The sequence below is a fragment of the Gallinula chloropus genome (assembly GCF_964237585.1).
Source record: "Gallinula chloropus genome assembly, chromosome: 5".
Classification (NCBI taxonomy): domain Eukaryota; kingdom Metazoa; phylum Chordata; class Aves; order Gruiformes; family Rallidae; genus Gallinula; species Gallinula chloropus.
The window spans coordinates 42,146,316-42,172,531 of record NC_140090.1 but is presented as its reverse complement, the minus strand read 5'-3'; the positions used below and the strand labels follow the sequence as shown (position 1 = coordinate 42,172,531).

The 26,216-nt window shown below is 35.8% G+C and overlaps 1 protein-coding gene across 1 annotated transcript in view; it reads left to right on the top strand.

Annotated features, from left to right (window-relative positions):
• The window catches only part of DNAH7 (dynein axonemal heavy chain 7), a gene marked incomplete at its 5' end in the record, with an annotated part of 105,095 nt that overhangs the window by 59,573 nt on the left and 19,306 nt on the right, over positions 1 to 26,216 (top strand). Inside the window, 12 exons of the mRNA XM_084264583.1 lie at positions 445 to 674; positions 1,464 to 1,794; positions 4,826 to 5,172; positions 6,399 to 6,579; positions 7,794 to 7,979; positions 9,437 to 9,600; positions 13,539 to 13,693; positions 14,583 to 14,773; positions 20,152 to 20,285; positions 20,971 to 21,306; positions 23,127 to 23,253; positions 24,302 to 24,496. Of these exons, the coding sequence (XP_084120709.1) occupies positions 445 to 674; positions 1,464 to 1,794; positions 4,826 to 5,172; positions 6,399 to 6,579; positions 7,794 to 7,979; positions 9,437 to 9,600; positions 13,539 to 13,693; positions 14,583 to 14,773; positions 20,152 to 20,285; positions 20,971 to 21,306; positions 23,127 to 23,253; positions 24,302 to 24,496 (2,577 nt within the window). The remainder of the gene's footprint in view (positions 1 to 444; positions 675 to 1,463; positions 1,795 to 4,825; positions 5,173 to 6,398; positions 6,580 to 7,793; positions 7,980 to 9,436; positions 9,601 to 13,538; positions 13,694 to 14,582; positions 14,774 to 20,151; positions 20,286 to 20,970; positions 21,307 to 23,126; positions 23,254 to 24,301; positions 24,497 to 26,216) is intronic.

Below are 26,216 nucleotides of genomic sequence, written 5' to 3'. Positions count from 1 at the left end.
TCTCCACTACACTGGAATAAAGCTATGTTCTAGCAGATGGTTATGTGCAGAAGACTTTAAAATACTTAAGATGTAGAATTTAATCATATAAAGTATCCAAGAAACTTAAATTTTGTAATTTTAAAATTTGGTACTCTATTGTTAAAGGTGATTTTGAAGACAGCGCACATTAACACACATGGACATACCAAACCCACAACATTTTCCATCGAGTAACTGTTGCTTCTATTGTGTGAAATTAGGCTTGAACTGAATCCCTAAGTAGCTTAGGTCTTTGCAGATTTTTATTTTCCCATTTGGTGACTTTGAATCATTAAGTAATTTCTTTGTGTCTCAATAATTTTATCTATGAAATTGGGTAAAGATGCTTTTTTGAAAAATATTTTGAGATTTACGTGTGTGAAGTACTGAATAACAGAAAAGTATTTATTCATTTGCTTTCAGTCATGGCCTGAAGATGCATTAGAAGCTGTTGCCACTCACTTCTTAGAAGATGTTGAAATGTCTGAAGAAATTCGAAGTGGGTGTATTGACATGTGTAAAAGCTTTCATACATCCACCATTGTTTTATCTGACTTATACCATGCAGAGCTTCAAAGACATAACTATGTTACACCTACTTCATACTTGGAATTGATTTCCACTTTTAAAAGTCTGCTTGAAAAGAAATGCACGTAAGGATTTGTAATGTAACCTTTTCTAGAGCAATACAAGTTCACCTAAAATAATATTTTCTATCTTGTATAGCTAATATGAACATAACAAGTGAATTGCTTTCAGTTAATTTAAATTGACAGAAAGGTAGATGGATAAAAAGTACTCTTAGGACACATACTTCCTCATTGGGCAAAAGGTCTGACTTGATGCTCTCAAAATATACTGGCATTAGACAACTTCTGACATCCCTGGTAATGTTGTGTGATGATTATATACATAATGCTACTGGAGTAATTAATGCAACCTTCTTACTCTTTGGTTCCCTGGAGGAAGTAGGGCAGATGTCATCTGGGAAAGCAATGCCTTTGGCATTTTTTGTTTCAGATGCTTTTTGCTGTCCCCAGAGCAATTCACATTCTGCTGCTAAAATAATTTTACCAATTATATTAATTTGATTTCAACCTCATCTCAACTAATAATCTCCATGAGTGTATCACCATCTCCTTGCTCTCCTTTTCTTGTCACTACCATGCCATCTTGATTTTCTAGCTCCTGCCAACAGACAGAAGCTTAACAACCATTTATTTATCTATAAGTGATCACTTAATTATTTACATCCCAATTTCTGTGTGTATGTTATAGAAAAGTAAGATTATGACTGAAGTAATCCCTGTTTGTTATTTGTTGAGCAAATAAAACAAGATTGACAGAGCTTTTGATTATTTAGACTAGTGAGAAATTTGGGGAATGGATCCCAATGAATGAAGTGATAAGTACCAATATAATGCAGTACTATGTGTTTTCAGGAGGGTGATGAAAAAGAAAAGAAGATACGAAGTTGGCTTGGAGAAACTGGACTCCGCTGCATCTCAAGTAGCCTTGATGCAGTCTGAGCTGGAGGCTCTACAACCTCAGTTACGGGAAGCTAGCAAGGAGGTTGATGAGGTGATGGTGGCTATTGAAAAAGAATCTTTGGAAGTAGCCAAAACTGAAAAAATTGTGAAAGCTGATGAAGCAGTGGCAAATGAGCAGGCTATGGCCGCAAAAGCTATCAAAGATGAATGTGACGCCGACTTAGCACAAGCCATGCCTTGCTTAGAAAGTGCTCTGGCTGCCCTTGACACTCTCACTGCACAGGTATGGCTAAAAATGCATATTTACACACTGGAGACGTACTTGCATATAAAAAAGCATTGAATATCTGCCTTCTCAGATTTTACGTTATAGTTCAAGTTTTATAATTTAGAAACTATTTGAAATCTTTCAGTGTTAAAAAGCAAAATATTAGTCTGTCTGTATTTTCTATTTTGTTGTTGATACCTGCACTTTGTAGCAATACAAATATGAAGATACTAAAATCTAGAGCCAAGAAGAGACCTATGGAAGTCATCTTCCACTTATAAAGTGGAACAGAGTGCACATTTATCATTAAGATTCTCCTATATGTTTAATGTTAATCTTACTCATTACATCTTAACCTTGTTTTCCATCCTGCTACAGCTAAAGGCAGTAATCATCTATCTACTTCCAGTTTTATTTAAGCTAAATAAACACTGTTGTTTTAGTCTTTTCTCATAAATCAGCTTTCCTTGTTAGTCTTTCTGGACCTTCCTCCTGCATTGCCTTCATGTGCGTTGCCCAAATTTGAATACTGTATTTCAGCTGTAGTTTTGCTAAATGTTGTGTAAAGGCAGATTGTTGAAGTGTAGTTTTCATTCATGCTAAAAGCTGTATCATTTCCTGAAAAAAATCACTATTCCATAATTATTACTTTCTGGCATTTTTTGGTACTAATTCTACTATGCTTTTCCTTTTCTGCTATTTTCTCCTATTATTTAGTGTATTTGCATTTATTCTCAACTTTTTATCAGTTGGAAATTTAATAAACTTATTCTCTCTTCCATTATATTGCAGAGATGTGAACCTGTGTGACCTTGGTCAAATTTTTGCTATGTTTTGACAATGTAATTCATTATGCTAGTCACAGAATATTTTAATTTCCATGTAGACTTATTCCTTGGGGAGCATAAGAGAGATTATTTTCCATAAATATTTAGTTTACAAACATTTTGCTTCCTTAGTTGTACATATATGTATATGTAGAAGTGTCATGTTCTTTTGTATGTTGTGGAGTATTGTGGTTTTGCCCTGGCTGGGGCCAGACGTCCACCAAAGTCAGTCTATTACTCCCCTTATTTGGACAGGGGAGAAAATATATATATTAAGAGGCTCAGAAGTCAAAATAAGGACAGGTAGAGATCATTCTGTCATCAACCACATGGGCAAAACAGACTTAACACACAGTGAAGAAGAGACAAACTACTTTATTACACTACACTACAACTACAACGAACAGTGAAGAAACTGGAGTTGAGAGCACCACCAGATCTTAAAACAAACCTAACCAGATCTTAAAACACTTCCCTCCCCCCTGACTCCCTTCTTAGCAGACTTTAGTCAGGATTTTGCTCCCTTCTTTCCCTCTGCTCGCAGTACGGGGGTGGGGCAGGGACTGGGAGATGGGGTCTTCCGTCAGTCCCTTGCAAGTTGGTTTCCCTCTTGGCTGTGGGGGGTAGGTGGGCATTCATTCCACACCCTCCCCCTGCTGCACCATAGGGTCTCACCCACAGGAGACAGTCCTCCATGAACTTCTCCAACATGAATCCTTTCCCCAGGGCTTTATCTATTCACCAGCTGCCCTGGTGTGGGTCACTACTATGGCGGGCAGTCATAAATCACAATGTCTCTCAGTCCCAGTCCTCTGTGGCATTACCAGCATCCCCCAGCAAACCTATTCTGGTGCAAATCTCTCTCTCACTCGTCTCTGTGTCTCTGTTTCTCTCCATGGACTGCAAGTGCTGGCAGGGGTTTGTTCCAATGTAGGGTCACAGTGTCTTCCATATGTCTTTGTTTCTCTCCATGGCTGCAAGTGCTGGCAGCGGCTTGTTCCAGCATAGGGTCACAGCATCTCCTCCATGTCTCCACCTGCTCCATCCAGTGTGGAGCCCCTCCACGGGCTGCAGGTGGGGTCTCTGCCTTTTCCATGGGTTTCTCCACGGCCTGCAGGGGCATCTTTCTCTCTGGCACATGGGCCGCCTCCTCCCCTGCCCTTTCCCGGCCTTGGTGTCTGCACAGCTCATTACATCTTCTCGCTCCCTTCTCTGGTGGCAAAATGCAGCTGCTTCTGGCTTGTTTTCTCCTTTATGTGATTCTCAGAGGTGCTTGACTATCTCTCAGGCCATGACTTTGGCCTTGAATTGCTCGTTGTTTATAGTTTAGGCTGGCAGAAAACTAACTGCTGCTTAAAGAAACCATCTCAGTAGCACAGCCTCACAAAACTGCAACATGGAGTCTCCCTCTCTGGAGACTTGCCTGTATTCATGCCTGCGTGATATGCCCTACATGAATCTGCTTGTCCCGGAGGTTGGATTAGACTTCTAGAGGTCTCTTCCAATCTGTGATATTCTTATTATATTTGCATTCAAAAGTTTGCTTGTTCAATTTCTGGTATTCCTTACAATGGCAGAACTTCTTACCCAATACTTCTCTTTCTGATAGCTGCCTCTTCCCTCATTCAGCTCACTCTGGGAGCTTAATAACTGACCAGAATACTAACTGATTTGTTTTCTGTACTGTGAGAGCATAGATCTGTAGTTCTGGGTTGAATGTAGCCTTTATTTTGTTATCTTAAATCTATTAATCCACTGCTGATGTGACCCGGTAAGCTTGGAAGTGTTGTGTTAGAGCCTGAACTTGAAGGGTCAAAGAATATAGCGCTGGAATGTCTGAAATGAGGTTCAATACCCATTGCTGAATAAAGAACAGAATAAGTACAACTGACAATGAAATATAGCTAAGATTTTTTTTTGTCTCCTCTAAACTTATTGTTGACTAGATTTCAGATTTTTTTGTTAATATGTCACTTTTAGTTTAACCTGTGTATCACCTTAAAGGAAAAGAAAGAGTGGAAAAGAATGAAATAAAAATTTTGCAAAAAGAAGATATGTATGTATGGACTTTGCAGACTTGTGCTAAGAACTTGAGATAATTTAAAATGTCAAGTATGAGAGTAGCAAATGTATGTGGAAAAAATATTTTCTTGACATAAGGATCAATCCACTTACGTTCAGAGCACTAAAGGTGTGTTTTTTTGAATTATTATTTCAAGGATATTACAGTGGTTAAATCCATGAAGAGTCCTCCTGCTGGTGTCAAGCTTGTAATGGAAGCTATATGCATCCTTAAAGGCATCAAAGCAGATAGGATTCCAGATCCAACAGGTTCTGGAAAAAAAATTGAGGACTTCTGGGGTCCTGCTAAGAGACTTCTGGGTGACATACGATTTCTTCAGTCTCTGCATGAATATGACAAGGATAACATTCCCCCAGCTTACATGGCTATCATAAGAAAACAGTATCTTACAAATCCTGAGTTTGTACCAGACAAGATTCGAAATGCTTCCACAGCAGCAGAGGGTCTATGCAAATGGGTCATAGCCATGGAGTTTTATGATGCGTAAGTAGGTATAAACTAAAAAAGGTCAAAGTAAATTTGATTAGAGAGATCACTGTGATGCGAAATAAAGTGAAATTACTTTTTTTACTAGTGGGAAGCTTTGCAGCCAAGCCGTTGTAAAGATTCATTCATGTAAGATACCTGATGGTAAGGTGTAGAGCCTGATTTTCAGTTCTGAATTTTTGTAAGAAGGTATGGAAGCAACAATCTCCGCTGTTAGCAAATAAAGTTAACTTTGTTTTATAGTGTTACACAAAATAGAGGCATTATTGAAAGGCCTTTGCAAGTTTCTGATAGTCATATCAAGCCCAAAGAATATATTTTTTGTTACACATTATAGGTGATGCACTGGAGAAGTATGGCATTTTTTGAAGGGTATTTCCTAGCTTAAAACATGTGAAACTCATGTTTAACAATAAATCAGCACTGGTTGGCTAAGGTCAGCTTATAATTGGAAAGCTGAGCCATGGCAGTGCTTCTCATTTCAGAAGATACTGTGTTACTTGACTAAAAGATTAGTAAATGCATACTGGGTTAAGTTGTTGTAAGAACAACTTTTAACATTACAAGTATCAATTGTTTGAGAGAAAATGAAAAAGGTGGACTTTAAAGAAGATCTGCAACTTACACCAGTATGATAAGGAATTCATCAATTATAAGGCTAATACTTGTGAAATACTGTTTCAGTTGAGTATAGCGATATTCTAGCATATTTTTTGCTTGCTGTTTTTGAAAAGATGTTCTCAGTTTTATGCCACCTTCAATATGCTTGCAAAAATCTCTCTTGAAAAGATTGAAATCTTCAAAACTAAAAAATAGATCTTAGGATGTGTTAATTTTATTTATTTTTTTCTTAATTTTGTGTCACAGTTGGCTGCATGTGTGTGTACAGTGTCTGCAGCTGTTACTTAATACATCTGATTATTTGTGTGTTTCTAATGGCAAAAATCCAAAATGGATTCCAAATTGTGATCAGATGGGATACAATTTGGAAGCACAACTCTTTTTGCTTTTAATTGTCACCTGTTATTACAGACAAAAATACAAAAACTGTTTAAATCAGTTTCAGCACAGAAACAAGTGATTAAGTAAAAATTAATTATCTTCAAATATCAGATGATGAAATGGAAAATTGCATGAGTTGCTGGTGTTCAATTTTTTAATAATAACTGTGGTGTGAGGGTGAATTTTTTCAGATATTTAATTTATTCTTTGACTTTGTTTAGAGTGACAAAAAACGTTGCACCTAAAAAGCTAAAGTTGAATGAAGCTGAAGCAAAATTAAAGATTGCTGTGGATGGTTTAAGAAAAAAACAAGAAGCCCTGCGGGAGGTTCAAGATAAATTGGCTGTACTCCAAAATACGCTGGATTCCAAGAAACAGGAGAAGGCTGATTTGGAAAATCAGGTATATGATGCAAAAGATGAAATACTGTTTTAATGATATCCAGAAAAGTTATTTAAAATTTGCTTCTCTGTCAAATGATGTTTTTCCTTTTAACTTCCAATATATTGAACAAGCCATGTTTTTAGATAAGTATCTTTTTTTTTGTGATCTTGAAATTATAAATGAGCAAAGCATGGGGAATAAATGCTTGAAAATAATAGGAAATGTAGATGTTATGAATTTACCAACTGATATCCTTCTCTAGATCCTCACTCATATCTGCTTTCTTGTGAGGAGATAAATTTTCAATTATTGTTTGATTCATCCATTAGCTTGCAAGTCATTACATTTAAAGCTTTGAAAGTTTATTTAAGTCTTCTGTGCTAATTCAATTTTGAGAAAGCTTTTGGTAAATGCTGTACCTGAACTGTTAAATAACTGTTGTGGGTGAAGAAATAGTCAACTTTTATATGTTGTTTTTTTTTTTTTTTTTTACATTTGTAGTACATCATCTTGAGCTTTATTTACAAAAATAGTATCAGAATATGAAATAGTCTTAACTCTTGTCTATAGTTAAAGTCATCTCTTTGTGTGGTTCCTCAGCATCCTGATATGGTTTGGAAGTAGAAGGGAGGGATGAACTTCATAAGCAGTTTGTTACTGTGGTATAAAGTGGCTGCTATGGTTGCTAGAAGAGAGAGAGAGAAAGAGCATAGAAACAGCAAGAGTCGGCATAGTTTTCCCGTGGCTTAAATGTGTCTCTAATAGATAGTAAAGAATTGTAAAAGAACTGGATGAAATTCCTGTTGAATCTTTCTCTTTTTTATTTTTAGATTATAAAGATGCGTAGAAAGATGGTTTAGTTAAAAACTGACAACAGAAATGCAGATTATGTTTTTATAAGGATTATTTTTGGTAAAAAAGAATGTACCTATTTCCATGACACGGTGATCTTTTTAGGGTCTGTTTGTTTCTCTTGAGACATGTTTTATACTGTTCTTCTTCCTTTGCTTGGATGAAAATTGAACCGAATGGACTTTATTGTGCTGGTATTGAGATTTTTTTTGTTGTTCTTTAAACATTTCCATTAAAAGAAGATAATGTTCTCTTTCTGTGTGATGAAGTTAGTTAAGAAAACATCTGCATGGGAAAACAATCCTTGAATGCCGTTAATATTTACAAGCTGCCTTTAAAGTGATCACGTAATCTAATCAGCAGGGTTTTTTTATTCTGAGGTTCACTTATGCAGCAAAAAACTAGAGCGAGCAGAACAACTGATTGGTGGCCTTGGGGGTGAGAAAACTCGCTGGCATGAGACTGCTTTGGAGATGGGAAGGCGGTACATCAATTTGACAGGAGATATACTTCTTTCATCAGGAATAGTAGCTTACCTAGGTGCCTTTACATCCAGCTACAGACAAGTAATGTGTCCAAGTTTTATTAATTTTTCTTCTACTATAAAGTTTATATTTTTTATTCTTTAATAGAATTCATAAGTGAAACTTGAACTGTATTGTAGGATTTTCAGTTTTGTTTATAAGATGTGGGAGAAATTTTTTGTCCTACTGTAAAGTACATCCTACTTTGTTCTACTGTATAGCTCAATAACAGCAGATTTGTGCCTGTAACTCTTAGTGAAGTAAACAGAAATTTTGAATACAAGAAGATTTTTTAAAAATGTAAGCTGATTTTGGGTATAACAAATTTTGGATGTCAAAATTACTGACTTTGAAAGGTTTTGAACACCAAAACCTGCCATTGAATTCAGTCAAAGAAATTAATGTCTAAGTACATTTTAACACAGAATTTGGATATAATCTTTATTCCAGTTTTCATTCAATATACTTCCTTTACCAATTTTTCTTTAGAAAGTTTTGTACTGTTCTTTCAATTACTTTCTTCATTATGTCCATGTTGTGATGTAACTGATTTTAAACTTCATAGACTGAAATTTTGTGGTGTGATTATTTATAGCATTAAATATTTTGCAGTTTTTACAATTCCAAATTGAAAAATTTTGAAAAAGTGTTCTCTTATAGGCATATAACCTGCATCCTGTATAACATTGCATCTGAGTATGTCAGAGTACTCATGGTGAAATATATTTAGGGGTGCTGAACTGTATTCTGAGCAAATGCATATACAGTTGCAGATGACTTTCATAAAAGGCAGAGAGATCTGTATGACTGTAAATATCTCTAGCCCTTAGTGTGTTTCCTTTAACCCTACATTTCTGTGTTCTTTTGTTTGAGGCTTTGCTGGCTACACCGTATTTCTTTGACCTTAGCCATAGCTTTTGTAAAAAATTATGCCTTTAATATGAATGTGTGTTATTTCTATAAATTTTCCAAATTTGGAAGCATTTTTCCTAGTGGAAAATGCTTTTTTTTTGTTGACATGTTTTTTTGTGTCTTCACTGTTTACACAATTGTTGTGAGTTAGATGACACAGAGAATGGTGAAAAGCAACTCTAAATAATTGTTAAGTTTTTAGGTTTGGTTAAATCCAGATAAGCACGCATAATGTGTGTCCTGAGAGTTAAGTAATGAAGATTTCAAATTTATTTTTTTTTTAAGTTAGGATATGTGTATTTATTCTACACTCATAGTATAGGAGGCTACTGATGAAATTGTAAGTAAGATCATATCAAGGCTCTGACCAGTTCAACTTGTTGCATATATAGAAATCATATAAAATGCATTTTTAGAGATATTTCATGCATTTTATATAGAAAGATGTGTTTCTTTCTATTTGAAGATACAGTGATCTTGTATGTAGCAGCTGTTATGGGAAATGGGTTGAAAAATACATTTTTTAATAGTTTTAAAATTTGTGAATAGACAGAACTTCAGATATTATTTGTTTTCTTCTTATCTAGACACAAACTAAAGAGTGGGCATTGCTGTGTAAAACAAAAAACATTCCTTGTTCTGATGATTTTTCCTTAACAAATACCTTGGGAGAACCAGTGGAGATCAGAGCTTGGAATATTGCTGGACTACCTTCTGATACGTTTTCTGTTGATAATGGCATCATTATCTCGTAAGTAAAAAAATAAAAGAAGAAAAATGGCAAGGAGTAGTTTGGATTAAACAGCTCCTTGCAACATGCTTTCCATGATTTTTGTAGTTAGTTTTCTACAGTATATCCAGTTAAACAACCAGAATTATAACATTAGTTTAATTTTTTAATTTATAAGAAACACTAATAATCCTTTTTAACCTTATAAAGTTTTTAAATCTGTGAATTCACTCCTCTCCTTTTTCTCCTATGGATTGCTATACTGATACCTTCCAAGCCTCTCCCCTTATTGTTTGGGTTTTTTTTTTAAAACATGCTGCACATTGGATTCAATTTAAGACATCCTGAAATACTTCAGAAATAGAATTTATATACTACTCTTGTACTATGATCAGTAGAGACAGAGTAATTATCTTTTAAAAAGATAAAGCTCTTGAATTTTCAAGAAATATGCTGACATGAGTTGCTATAAAGGTGTTTCTGCAGAGGTACTGGAGATTATTTTGTTAATCTTTCTGTTATTCTCACACACTTTTTCCCTAAAATGGCACTAGATGTACTGTAGATAATGTCTTAATTACTTTCCTGTAAGTGGTTTCTGCTGCCAACTGGTAGGAGACTTTAGGATTCAGGCTTGTAACGTCTTCAGTGTGTAAAGCCCTGACATTTTGGAAGTGTCGTTTGTACACTGATGTACTGAATCTTTATTTTTCCAGGGCACAGTAATAAAACAGAAAAAAGATCCATGTGTATCTTCTACTGTAGGCCAGAAGTTAGAATGGAGAGAATTTTTAGTCTCCTTTCTTACAGATGATCCTGACCATATGCCTTTGCCAGTTTTTTCCTCTGTTTCTTGTATTTTATCTTGTATTTTTCACTTGAGGCTGTTGGGAGTTAGATATTTGATGAAAGATGAAAAGGTGTCTCTATACTGATAATTTGGAGTCTGTTTTATTTAGAGACACATTCCCCTAACTATGAATGTTTCATACAGGCTAGTCAGTCACAGGATCTGTGCTAGAGCACATCAACCCTGCATATTCCTAGACAAAAGCTAAATGAACTTAATTTTAGTGTAGACATTTTAAAGTGTCTCTTTAGTACACATTATGAATGGGACACCACAAAGTCATCTTAGCATCAAACAAATGTTAAAAGTGTGAATTCATAGCAAAAACTTCATTTCATTTTTGGAGCACTGGAATTTACTAAATACTATTCGTAGTTAAAAGCTTGGCTATTGCAATTGTAGTTTCTGATTGTTATGTAGTTAGTACGACAGTAATCTTAACACAATTTGAGGAAAGTACTGGTAAGTAAAGTATTGCTTTTTCATTTTGAAATCCCCTTTTTGTTTTTAAATTTTCCATTCTGTAACTATCTTAAGCTACATCCAAATAAAGTACTTCGATTTGATCTAAAATATTTATATAATTCTGCATATTTAAAGACGTTCTTATTTGGAAAGTGAAACAAATTCTGAAATCTCAATATTCCTCACAGAAAGAAAATATGAATACCATGAACTAATGTTATTGCCTTTCACTGTTTAGAAGATGCTACATTCTTATGTGGTGTTCCAATAGATGCACATCTGTGTCTCATATCAGTGATGAAAATTATGTTTGTCTGGGCAGAGTTCATATGGTATATATCAATGTCAAAATCAGTGCAAGCATCAGTGATTTGTATGACAATGTTTAGCATGGGAACCAACCACATTAATGTTTTAACATCTAGAAATATCTACAGCTCACTAGTGATTAGCTTTAGATTAATGTGCCTACTGATGACGGAATGCGTACGGCAGTGGCAGCAGTTTTGTTAAAGAGGGCAAGCTTTGTGTCCTTGCATAAGCAGTTAAGATTTCATTTGGACTTGTGTTTGTTACAACTGTAAGCACAGAACTTCTCAGTTCTGTCCAGTATGCTGGCTAATGCCTTGCTACTGACATGTAGCTTTTAGGTTTTGGTCTTAGCACAGCTGACCTGATTGCGGAGCAATGTTGCTTTAACTAGTTTTCTGTTTGTGATTACTACCCATTTAGTTCATGTCTGTCCGTTCTCTTTCTGTATGATGAACAAATAATTCTTAGAATTCTTTTCCATAGCCAGGTTAATGGTTGTCAAGTCTATGATAATGTGTATCTAATATTTATGCATCCTTTTTATGGTATACTACCCATGTAGTTTTTAATATAAATCTTATTTTTGCTATTCTTCTCACTGTTTGAGGAATCTAATTTTATATAGCACTGGTGAATGAATACTTTTATACTGTAGAGTGAATGTTAAGTTTTTGCATGTAACTGGAATATTATAGGGTTAACCATTGAAAGCATAGATAAGTGGATAATATCTCAGCTTTGGCACCTGGATAGGTGTCAAAGTGCAAAAGGAAAAAGATAAGACAGAAATAATGCACTAGCTCAAGAACATCGACATATTTTTCATTTGACTTTAAAAATTGGCATTAATTGTACTTCTGGAAGTAAAACTACTTGTTGAAATTAAAGGATATGTGCTGGATTATGATTGTATATGTAACTTTTAAAAAAAGTTATTACTGGATTAATAATTCAAGCACACAGGCTAAACATCTTACAAATGTTAATGAATTCAACACTCCTATAGTACATCCTAACACTTCACTTTTGTAAAGCTTTGATCAAAATTCTCTTTGAACTAACGGAAAGATGATTAGCATTTTAAAACTAAATCATGATAGCTTTTAATTTTGAAATGTGAGATTGAACCTACTTCAAATTGATGATATATATTACACCTCTAGTTATGAATTTATGGCTAGATTAATTTTACATTATGACCCCTGGAATCATAAAACTCAAGCTTTTAATCAGTTTTGTTACAAAACAGAATTAGAAAACTATTTAAGGATAATTTGCAAACATACACAGTGACTGCTTATGCATTCCCATAAATGAAGAAAGGTTTTATTGTTAATGAAAGCTATGTGTGTTTGTCTGTTATTAGAGAAGTACTCTTCAGTTATTCATTCTGAAGTATTTCATGACTGTTATGGAGTGAGTCTGAAATGGGATATGTGAATGAAACTTTGCAGTAACTAGGGCAATAAATTCTTACTGTAGGTTTTGGCTGAGGTTTTTCTCAAGTCTTAAATTCCTGTTTTAAAGGTAAGAACAAGCAAAATTATTATGAACAAATTATATAAATATTGTGTGGTTCAGAATGTACTTAACATGTAAGTTTACTGTGTTCATTTTACAGTTTACAATTTCTGGATCACTTTGTGTCATTTTACTGTTAAAATCACCTGGCTATATATCCCTTATACTATATGTGTCATACTATATCCTCAACCACTTGCTCTGTACTTTCATCTAATTCAAGGCTTGCCAGTTTCTATTGAAAATTTATGGAAACTTTTGATAAAGCACTGCTTTTTCTAAGAAAAGTTATATTTGAAGATCAGACAAAAATTAGATTCTTGCTTAATTGCATTCATTTAGTATTTTTAAGAAAAATAAGAATACAGATATGCAGGCACACTTACATTGCATGTTTTATTTTTGAATCAGTTTTTCCAGATAGTTCTTCATGTCCATTGCTGCTTAAGGATGAGGGATTACAAGATAGATACCTTTGGATCCTTTTATACTAGCTCTAAAATGTCTCTTCAGTGGAAAATTCCATCCATTTTCACCTGAAAATGCTCACTGCATACAACTGTAGTAAAATTGTTCAAAGGTCTCATTCTTCCTTTGTAAGAGGAAGTACTTTGAAAGAGGAATTTAGAGATTCATTTATATCCAGCTAAATTTATCAAGGATTATGCCTGAGTATGTGCCTGTTATGATTTCATACCTATGTGCTTTCATTTTAATGACAACAGGGAATAAATTGCCTTAAGTTGTACTTTGAGCTGGACCTTTGAAGACCTTATATTTTGATTTTGAAAGTTTGTGGTTTTCCTTTCAGTAATGCAAGAAGATGGCCTCTGATGATAGACCCCCAAGGTCAAGCAAATAAATGGATAAAAAACATGGAAAAAGCTAATAATGTGCATATAATCAAACTCACCGACCCTCAATTCGTTACAACACTGGAAAATTGCATTCAGTTTGGCAGTCCTGGTAGGTTAATGACTAATGAAAGTGTCAGTTACAGAAGAACCTGGAGGGGGCACAATTAGCTAAAAAATGAAAACAGTGAGTCTCAAATGTTCACATAGCTAAGGGAAACATTCCCTTCCCGCTCCCCCCCTCCCCCATTTTAAATCAAATTAGTACTATAGTAATTGAAGTCCTCACTCCAGGTTATAATATACTTCTTAGCACAATATAATTGTTATGCTCAGATAAAATTGTATCTTTTAATTGCTGTATGAGAATTTAAATGTATTTGGTTTTGTTACAGTAATTTTATTTCTGAAACATAATGTTTTTATTTGGCTTTTCAAGAGTATAAATACCAGATTTCTAGGCTGTGATAATTAATGATTCTTGTATTCTCTGTAGTATCTCTACTGCAAGTAGTCTAATTACCCTCAAATAGAATGAAAAGTAAGGAAACTCATAGTTACAACTCCAACTATTTTTCAATGTGTAACTGGACTACAAGTACAAAAAATTTTATTTATTCTTTATGATTTCTTTCTGGATTTTGACAGCCTCATATGCTTACAGTGAAAATCGAAGCAGACTTGGTTACTCAAAGTTATTTCTGTGGCATTTAATTTCTTCTTATTTCCCTTTTTAAATATGGTAGCTTTAAACTACTTTTCTAAGCAGTGATAGCATTTTAGTTGCTTTTTTGCAAATTGATATATTTATTAGAAAAAAGTTAAAGGTACATATCTTTGATTAATATTTTGGTCATTAACCTTATCTCTATATATTGCTAGATTAAAAATGTTATTTTTTGCAGGCTGTAAAATACATATATAAAATATATATTTAAAGAACAGTCAATCTGTATTATGAATGCCAAGAAAGTCCTACTAATTCTTATGTTACTTTGAAGTGCTACTGGAGAATATTGGAGAAGAACTTGATCCTATCCTAGAGCCAGTGTTGCTCAAACAGACATTTAAGCAGTCAGGGACTCTGTGCATTTGTCTTGGAGATTCCATTATTGAGTATGCTCCTGAATTTCGTCTCTATATTACAACTAAGCTGAGAAATCCCCATTACCTTCCTGAAACATCTGTTAAGGTAGGAATTTTGAAAGTAAATGTGTAACTCTGTTTTAATTTAAAAATTATTCCTTGGCTAAAACCAAGTATTAGTTAATTCCTCATCCCCTGCCAATACCAGGGGGTTTTTTTAGTTGTTTTGGTGAAGAGCTTTGTTTTTGGTGGTGGTTGGGTTGGTTTTGGGGTTTTTTTAGCCTACTAGAAGACTGGTACAGTTTTAGAAATGGTATTTTTCATATCTAATCCTTCACTTTGTAATACTGTCAGTCTTTCATAGAGACAAGAATGTATTTCTTTAATTTTATCACCTTTCTCAGTTTGTATCTCTTGGTGCCATTACTCACCATTTATTATAAAAATATTCACAAGAACTTAATACGACAATGTTGTGTTAAACAAGTAAAAGAATTTGGCAGAGAATAAACCTCCTTGTGTTCCAGCCTGTCCTCTGATGTCAGTGGGGTTGGGGCAGCTAGGAGTCTGAGTGCCAATTTTGCACTGTAAGTTGGGTCATGCAACCAAACTATCACAATTGCAGGTTCACAAATAGTGTAAGCTGCCCATGCAGTCTAGTCACATTCAATGAACTAGCCTGGCTAGGCTCAAGGAGCTTGGTTGTGTTCAATTAGGAATTTATGGTGACTAGATTAGTGAATGGTGCTGTTTATTGGGATGACAGAATGCAGCTTCTCTGGACTGCTGGTGATGATCTACCGCTACAAAAGCAGGTGCAAATAACATAGCAACACAAGACGACAACAACAACATAAAGTTAAACATAAAGCAACATAAAACTATTTGCACAATATATCAAATAAATAAATAATTCTCTATAGAGATTTCTAGGTTTCCTAGGGTAGCTACCTGCTCCTTAAAGGAAAAGAGCATGGGAAGAGGAAAGAGGGGGTGAGAGGTAAAGGAAGGGAAAAGGAAGGGGCAAATAACCCCAAAACCAAGAAACTAAAAGGCCCGTGGGTTGGGATAAGGATAGTTTACTAAGATAACAGAAAGATACAATGTAACAATGCTAACAGGACTTTAGAGCAAAAATATATGAAGCTGTTGATACACAATGCAGTTTCTCACCGAACCACACAACTCAGGCCGTGCCACCCAGAGCCGTCCCGGAACCCGACTGTCCCCCAAGAACCGCGTGTCCCGGAGCCGCCCCTCTCTTCCTCCCGTCAGCCCCCGATATCCTGGGCAGGACGTAATTGGCGCGGAATACTCTCTTTGGCCAGTTTGGGCACCTGTCCTGGCTTCGCCCCTCCTTTCTCATGAAGAGCTGTGAAAGTCCTTGACTGTCTGACAGCAACTAAAAACATCAGGGAGTTATCAGCACTGCTTTTATTTTAACTCTCAAACACAGCATTCCATCCGCTGCTACAAATGAAATTAACTCCATCCTGACCAAAACCAGGACATTATCCACCCCTTATTCCACACCATTTATGTCATGACCAGATACAACCATTTCTTTTGGGTACAACCAGTTTCTTGTTTCAGACACACATATATGTGTGTACACATGTATACGCACACATGTGCATACAGGTATTATTCCCTTAGTCTATGGACCATTCCTCTGGGTTTGTTGAGTGAATGAACGTTTAGTCCATGATGATTTTCAGGCTTCATTCGTCGTAACAGTCTCTCATGGTGTCAGTATGCACCGTTGGATCGGTGCATGCTGCATCTCAGGCTCTCGACCGATATACCTGACATGGTCCATGTTCATAGTCTGTGAATCAAAGATGTTCATTTTCAAAGGGAAGGAGGAAAAAGTTCTTGGAACACCAGATATTGGTCCCGTCATCGTGGCACTCTTCCTTCATTGACTTGTATGACTCTGGCTGTAACTCCATTGGTACAACATACAACAACATACAGCAATAATAGCAATAATGAATGTACAGTAATGGGTTATTTAGCAATTATTATAATACAATTTCTACCTTATTAATTATATTGGCTATTCTCACCTAAAATCAAATCCCTTTGAGATACACATCGAACTTCTCCATCCTTCTGCATTACCCACCAAGTACAACCAGGTCCTTGAGCAAAAACAGTCCCAGACATGGGTTTACCTCTGCCTGAAGCAGGGATGACGCAAACCGTCTTCCCTAATATACTCTTCATATGCACTACTGGGACTCTGTCTCCTTCTACAGTATGTGGAAATTTTGACTGGGCAGGACCAGGTCGATTGGTGGATCCCCTAGAGTTAACTAACCACGTGGCTTTGGCTAAATGTGTATCCCAATGTTTGAATGTTCCACCACCCATTGCTTTCAGGGTAGTCTTTAAGAGCCCATTATATCGTTCAATTTTCCCAGAGGCTGGTGCATGATAAGGAATGTGGTACACCCACTCAATGCCATGCTCTTTGGCCCAGGTGTCTATGAGAGTGTTTCGGAAATGAGTCCCGTTGTATGACTTGATTCTTTCTGGGGTGCTGTGTTGCCATAGGACTTGCCTTTCAAGGCCCAGGATTGTATTCCGGGCAGTGACATGGGGTACAGGATATGTTTCCAGCCAGACGGTGGTTGCCTCCACCATCGTAAGCACATAATGTTTGCCATGGCGGGTTTGTGGGACGGTGATGTAATCAATCTGCCAGGCCTCCCCATATTTATATTTCATCTGCCGTCCTCCATTCCAAAGGGGCTTCAACCGCTTCGCTTGCTTGATTGCGGCACGTCTCACATTCATGGATAACTTGTGCAATAGCATCCATGGTTAAGTCCACCCCTCGATCTTGAGCCCATCTATATGTTGCATCTCTCCCTTGATGACCTGAGGAATCATCAGCCCATCGAGCTATGAATAATTCACCCTTACATTGCCAGTCTAGATCTACTTGAGCCACTTCAATCCTAGCAGCCTTATCTACCTGATGGTTGTTTTGATGTTCCTCCATGGCCCGACTCTTAGGTACATGGGCATCGACATGACATACCTTTACAACAAGCTTCTCTAACCGAGCAGCAATATCTTGCCATAAGTCAGTAGCCCATATGGATTTGCCTCTACACTGCCAGTTGTTCTTTTTCCACTGCTGCAACCAACCCCACAGGGCATTGGCTACCATCCATGAATCAGTATAAAGGTAGAGCATTGGCCACTTTTCTCTCTCAGCAATGTCCAGGGCTAACTGTATGGCTTTCAGCTCAGCAAACTGGCTTGATTCACCTCTTCCTTCAGTGGCTTCTGCTACTCGTCTTGTAGGACTCCATACAGCAGCTTTCCATCTTCGATGCTTTCCCACAAGGCGACAGGAGCCATCAGTGAAAAGGGCATATCGTTTCTCGTTCTCTGGCAGTTTGTTGTAAAGTGGGGCTTCTTCAGCCCGTGTTACCTCCTCATCCTCTGGTGACATCCCAAAATCTTTTCCTTCTGGCCAGTCTGTGATCACTTCCACAATTCCTGGGAGATTAGGGTTTCCTATTTGAGCCCACTGAGTAATTAGTGCAACCCACTTGCTCCACGTAGCATCAGTGGCATGGTGTGTGGAAGGGACCTTTCCTTTGAACATCCAGCCCAGCACCGGCAGTCGGGGTGCCAGGAGGAGCTGGGCTTCAGTTCCAATCACTTCTGAAGCAGCTCGAACCCCTTCATAGGCGGCCAGTATTTCCTTTTCTGTTGGAGTATAATTGGCCTCAGATCCTTTGTAGGCCCGACTCCAAAACCCCAACGGTCGACCTCGAGTCTCCCCTTGTGCTTTCTGACAGAGACTCCAGGTAGGGCCATTTTCCCCGGCTGCAGTGTAAAGCACGTTTTTAACATCTGTCCCTGTCCGGACAGGCCCAAGGGCCACTGCATGGACTATCTGTGTTTGATCTGCTCAAAGGCTTGTTGCTGCTCAGGGCCCCATTGGAAATCATTCTTCTTCCGAGTTTCCTATTCGACAATAGCGATGCTGGCAAAGAGACGTAGGTCATGGATTTACACTTCACAGATATGTACTTGTAGTTATCCATTTAGAGTAGATTTTTTCTGTTTCTAACATTATTAGTTAAATGTAGTAAAACACAGTAAAAATCAGATCATTTTCAGCATTGCCGGGGAAAGGTGAATTATTCATGTCCATAAAAAATACCATTCTGTCAGATCCCAGTGGTTCCAATGTGTGAAGCAGCCAGACTTTCAGAGCATGGCAGCTCTGAAAGCTAACTAACTCATAATTCTGTTTGTAGCTGGTCTTTCTTTCAAAATAGAAGAAAGGAAATGGAGCCTATAGAAAACTTGAAATTTTAAAACATTAGGTCTCTCTTATGTTTCCCTTTACTAGAATTGTTAAAGAAGGTGAGGAAGGCCATAATGCTTGTGAAGATCTTAGTGATCCATAATTACATATAGAACTGAACTTCCTCTTAAAATTCCTGCGTGCAAGAACAGTGTGATATACTATCTCTGCTCCTAATTTTTTTCAGATGAGGCTTACTATAACAAAAGCTAATAGTGATGTATTTTAATAAAGTTAAAATACAAACCTTCCTAACTTTAAAAGCAAACCTCATGGAAAAGGCCTCAAATATTTATACAACATTGAGATATTATTAGTAGCACAAGGAGATCAAGACAAATTACCTCCACAGGTATTCCATATTCTATAAGGCAAATGTTCTTTTGAAACCTAAGTCAATGCTATCTACATCCACCAAAAAAAGCCTAAAGAAAGGTTGTTGTCACTATTACCTAGTCAATTAGTTAAAACCAATACTTTCATAAGTCTTGATGATAAGTAGATTATTTTCTTGGTTTTTGAACTACATGAATCAAATTATTTTCTAGCCTTCTAACTAATAATGTATTACTTCTCATTCTTCTGTAAAATGCTTACATTGCCACATAAAACAGTTTTTCTACCTCTTCAGCAAGAGCATGTAGCTTTTTCCAGATCCATCATATGTATGTCATGGAATGGGAATTCTTTTAAACAATAGGTTTTTTCTCCAGTTTCTCTCATAAAAAAGAGCGCATGATACTATCCTAATTCTAGGATACAAATATCCCTCTAACAACCACCACACATTGCATCCAAACAGGCCTGTTGAAGAGAGAAAATGTGCGTGGCAGAGGCAGCAGTGTTCATTCATGTTGTAAAGACCAATTGCTTGAAGCACTGATATGCAAAATTTCCATGTAATTTTTAGGAACAGAATGAAATTCTGTACATTTTTTTCAAATCTCTTTTAGGGTTATCTTTCTGGGTTAATCCTGGAATTAGCTTTCCAACACAACCATAAACCCTCAGCTGCAATTAATTTGCTCTCAAAATTTGGCTGAGTGTATTACCTGCCATTGTACAAACCTCATCACGTAAACAAAGAAGCATTTTAATTGCTCCTGGCTATAACTGTGCTGGCTTTCAAAATACATTTCTTCTAACAGGTAACATTACTGAATTTCATGATAACTTCAGAAGGAATGCAGGATCAGCTTCTTGGAATTGTAGTTGCAAAAGAAAGACCAGATCTTGCAGAAGAAAAACAAGCCCTCATCCTTCAAGGAGCTGAGAATAAAAGGTATCTTCCCTTGCTAGGGGTAGAAGCAGATTGCAGTTTAGGAAATAAAATCATAGGAGATAAATTTCAGGGAATTTTTGTTTGTTTGCTTGATTTAATAGGAAATTCAAGCCTGCTATTTTTGAGACCCCAAACTTTGGTTTCTGTTTATTTTTCAGGGTGATTTAGATGCATGCTCTTAGTTGTATTCCTGCTGCTTGTGCCTTTCTTCTAATGTGGTTTCCTGTTCCCAGGATTTTTAGAAAAAGTTAAAGAACTGAATTGTAGGTTGTGTAATTGCAGAATGTGACTCCAGATCCTCTATTTTTATGCATCTTTACCATAACATTGGCATATGAATTGCTGTCCTCACAGATTTTGATTATATATTAATGGTTCTGGTTTAGAAATGCTTCCATTATGTACAACATTTCTGCTGATCGTACATGGCAAGGGGCATCTTTCCCAATAATCAAAGCATGTTATGTGTAGTATTCAAGTGGTTTCTCACTTCTTCCCATTGCCATCCATTTTTAGGCTGAAAGCAGCTAAATTTTTCAGTCATTGAAGGGAATATTTAAAAAAAGAAAAGGATTTGTTATGTAAGTTGCATACCATGAATAGAATCTACACTGTTTTATTTTATAAAAACTAACAGAAAACAGCTGTAATTTTCATGTGTAAACAATCTTATATATTATTTTAGGCAGCTAAAAGAAATAGAAGACAAGATTTTAGAAGTTCTTTCAGCCTCAGAAGGAAATATTTTGGAGGATGAAACTGCTGTTAAGATACTGTCTTCTTCCAAAATTCTGGCTAATGAGATTTCTGAAAAGCAAGCCATAGCTGAAGAGACAGAAAAGAAGATTGATGCCACTCGCATGGGCTATCGTCCTATAGCTATCCATTCATCAATCTTGTTTTTTTCTATTGCTGATCTAGCCAACATTGACCCAATGTACCAGTATTCACTCATGTGGTTCATTAACCTTTTCATCACGTCTATAGATAATTCAGAGCAATCAGAAGTTTTAGAAACAAGGTAAGAGATATAATTCACCATTTGTAATTGGTGATGTATTCATAGTTTCTCCAGAAATGTTACTGTCATTTCATCAGATTGTATTGTCTCAGGCATTGCATTTCACTTGCTTTTTTTGATCTTCAAATCACACAGTATTTACTTAGCTACTTGCCTGTTCATCAGATGAATACAGATGGGAAAGGGAAACTACTCTGCCAATTTGTATATATAATGCTTTTCTATGTAATATTGCAATATTGCAAATGGCAGTTTATTATCCATTACTGTCCATATTTTATTTAAACACAAGTTGTAGTACCTGGTAAGGTAGCACTTAGTGTGTAGTTTAATGTATAGTGTTCAGTTTAGTGGAACACTGGTTATGAAGATTATTTTTTATTAGAATTTAGTCAAGGTCTGGGAAATCTTAAGTCTAGCATAACTGTTTTATCAAATATACTACTACTAATCATTTAAGTAGAGCTTAATATTTTGGTATCCTACTCAAGGTAGTGTTTTACCAATAAGACAATCTGTGTTCTCTAAACCTAGCTCTTTGACTTTAAATCTTACTCTTTTGTTTCTCAAAATCCCTCTATATGCCTTTGTGTCTAAATTTAAATAAACAATAAATAAAATAATCTCATTTTGATTTAGAACCTTAAAGATACAGGACCTGAATCCCAGCTGACAGTATGTATTCCGAGGGAGAATGGCTGGTTGGTGGAAGCCAATTTTGTAATTTTGCCCAGTGGAGGCAGAGGAAGACAGACTTGCAGAAAATTCTCTGTGAATTAATAATTCACATAAGACTCTTTGGTTTGGGCTACCTTCACTAGTCAAGCTATTTTACTAGAGGCTCTGTGTTGATTTATTTTTTTTTAAATCATTCTTTACTTATGCAAGCCATGTTACTTCTGTAACTTGAAAAAAGTTTAAATTTTGTCCCATGCCCATCTGTGTATTAATTTTATGCATATTAATTTAACTGGTGAGGAATCAGTAATTTTGAAAGTACTTCAGATGCTAATAAAACCCCAGAAACATTTCATTATTACAGTAGTAATATTTAAAACTGTCAAATCCTTTTTTAGCTGAATGGAAGAATCAAAAGCCAGATTGAAACACAAGACTGGACAGGAGACACAGATCAAACAATGTAGCCTACTTTTAATCTTGAGTTGCTATCAGTAGCTTTCCACTTTTGAATTATAATAGATCAGAATTAAGTTTCTGAATCATCACCATGTCTGAACTGCAGGAATACCCTCTGAGTAGCTCCCTGACGCTGGTTTGGTGACCGAGGTACTTGGAAAAAAAGCCATAGCACCTCTCCACACTTTTGTTACTCCCTTGAAATAAGTATTTGAAGTAGTTGTACAAAATCAGACACTGCACATCCAACTACCTGAAAGGATTTTTGCTTATTTTGACTAGGTATTCAAACTTAAACCTTTATGAAACAATAGATGGCCTCCTTCATTTATTGTTAAAGGAAATTATTGATAATAGACTACAGTCCAAAGATGGACTGTTTTGATTTTGGCTCTGGTATTTATTGTCATAATGAATCTTACAATTGCCGCTCTTTTCTGCCCCTCCAAAATAAATCTCACACTTCCTCTGAAAATTATGTGGTACTAAGATGTAATTGCAATTATATGGTGTTTATGTTATTTTGCTCACAAATTAGTACTTGCATTTAATAATTGCTTTGGGATAATGGACTAGAGAGATTTTTAGAGCAAAGATGATCTAAGTGGTCTGTACTAGGTTTTGAGAGTACGCACTTTATAGAATGATATTAATGCAAAATATTTCTTTTTCTGGCACTGTAGGTTGAAGATTCTCAAGAATCATTTTACTTACTCACTTTATGTCAATGTCTGTCGATCCCTCTTTGAAAAGGACAAGCTGCTCTTCTCTTTTTGTCTAACTGTGAATCTCCTGAAATATGAAAATTTGGTCAGTAACTAAAACTAATTTCCAATTTGATATGATACATATTAAACTGCATATACAAATTAGCAATACTACAAATATACAGGATAAGACTAGAAAAACAAGCCCACATATAGGTATATTACTGAAGCCTCAATTTCCTGCTGTTTTATTTTAACAAGCAAATATAAGCACTGAAAAAGATTTTCTAGAATAAAAGAAATATATAACATGACAAAGCTAAGCTAGATAGGTTTTTCTAAACATTACTTAAGCCAAAGCCCAGCATGCATGATTCTTAAAGTGAGCACTTTCCAAAGTTTTACTGTAATGCATTGTGAGTTCTGAGAGCATATCAAAATTAAGTGTATCATTGATTCAAGAAACTGCTCATCTTTCTCACTTACTGCTAAATGTGTTTATTTCTGCACAGAATTCCTCAAAATCAAATACTAGTGCCAACTCTATTCTATTAATTTCTTGTAATTTTTTAGAAAATATTTTTAATAGGCTTTTTAAAAATAAATAATGAAATATACGCATTTTAACCATGTCACGAGCAAAACAGTGCTTATGGTTTCCTGGGGTTGTTTCAGTGTAATATGGAAACATTTAAAATTTTAAGAACTTTTGAAATTGTTATATTGGGCAATACGTAGAAGTAACTTTTTTCAAGAGCTGAGTGTAATAGTCATGCAGCACTATTCTCCCATTCTGAGGGACTTCAGTGTACAAATTCAAGCTCTCAAAGAAATTTTGACATAAAGTAGTATTGAGAAAGGAAAGAGATGTGTAGTAGGCTGATTTTTGATATTGTACGAACATTGTTAATTCCCCAAGTGAGGAATGCAGATAAATTTAAGTGATCTCATATCTTAGGGTTTTGATTCCTTAAATTCATGCTTAACTGAAAACCAGACACTGAATACTTTGGAAATAATCTTTCAGTAGTTGTATAGAAGCTTTTTAAACTTGTGCAAGAATTCAGATAAATTTATTAATTTCTTACATAAAGTAATAAATTCACTAGGTTTTATTTACATAGTCCTGACAGCAGTGCTTTTCATTGTAGATTGATGAGAATGAATGGAGATTTCTGTTGACTGGAGGTATAGGTTTGGACAACCCCTTTTCTAATCCATGTACCTGGCTTCCTTCAAAATCATGGGATGAAATTTGTCGACTAGAAGATTTGCCATGCTTCACAAACATTAGAAAGGATTTTGAACAACTGAAGGATGGATGGAAATTGGTATATGACAGTTTGGTATGTTAACACTCCCAACTGCTTGCATTCATAAACTAATTAACACACTGAAAATATTTATTGAGGGGAAAGCAGTGTTGTCATTTTACATGCTGTATTCTTACATATATGAATGTAAATATTTCAGCAAGTGGTGCATAGTAGAAGATCATTGCCGATTTGTCAGGCATCTTCTGAACAGCATTGAGTTGGAAAAAAAGGCAACAAAACTGGGAGTGGTAAGATAATAGTGAGCTAGTAAGGCGACCACTGTACCCATCAGTCTATACATTTATTTACCATGCTTTGAGGATGTCTTTTCATGCTGTTTTCCTGGATAAGTGTAAGAAACCCAAATATTGCCATGTAGAGAAACTAGAATGGGGTTTGGGAGACCTGTACTTCCCAGTTCTAACAGTGACCTGATATTACATAAATTACTTTACCTAAGTTCATCACAATTTTCTTGAAATCTAAGCTCTTTAGATGAATATTTGGACACTTACTTCATGCTTAATCTTACCTTAACTCATTTTTTCATGCTCCCCGCTTTGCTTCTCAATATGCAAACCACTCATCATACACATACCACCGGTACCATTAAAAATGTTACCCTTCTTTCCTATATGCACTATATCTGACAATAACCACTTCCATGTTGAGACAATGCTGTCCATTTGTGCTGGTCCACTGAACTACTTTTCTCACAGTTAAATTATGAGAATTTATTACCAATATTCAGTCAAATAACCCAGGACATCTTATATCCATTAAAAAAAAGATTAACTGTGTGCTTTATTAATTTTAAATGTCAAAGATTTAGAAATTCTTTCTATTTTTTTAAAAAAAAATCTAAAAGCATAGAGAGATGAGTAGATTTCTGTTTGGAAGTGCTCATAAATGTATAAGATTGAAGAAACTAAGCAGCTGTAGCTCCTTCAGTTGTCGAGACTGCAGGAAACAGGAGAATAGTGGAGTTAAATCTTTCTTTGAGCATTTATAAAATACAGCAAATTGAGGGCTTTTGCTTGGAAAATTAACAAAGAAATTATGGTATTTTAAAAAGGAATTGAAGGAAGGGGCTACTTTGTTATGCACTTTGGGATTATAAATATTTAAAGCAATTTCTAATACAAGTAAATGGTACTAATTTTCAGAAGTAAAGATTCTAGGTATGTGTAATAGCTGCATGCATTCACACACCTAAACTGAAATAAATAGAAACTCCTTCACTTAAGTGGCATTCAGTAAAATGAGATCTATAGAATCAGGTCGCCGGTTAGTTAGTTGATAAATACTCTAATGAAAAGCAACATGAAGTGTAGTGCACCTTCAGTGGCAGATCAAAAAGAATGGCATTATCTATCACTGACCTGATATAGAAGACTTGCTTTACCTTTTACTTGCAATATGAAACCAGTGTCATTACCTAACTTTAATACAAGCACCTACATGTCAATGCACTGGAAATTTCAAAAGTGCTAGTTAATGGGTCTTGGGAAAGATTCCTCTTTGATAGCTGTACTCTTTTTATTACCAATATAATTATCTCCAGTGATATGCAAGCAGCTCTTTTTCCTTTACTGCACAAATTTAAATGAAGCACAGTTTCATGCATGTATGATAGAGAGGGATAATCAGTGTTTCTTGAGCCTCTTTGAAAAAACATTTGTATTTGTGTACGGTTGCTGATGACAGAGGAGCTTGACACGCATTTTTCTCCTACTACTCTCGTAGATAA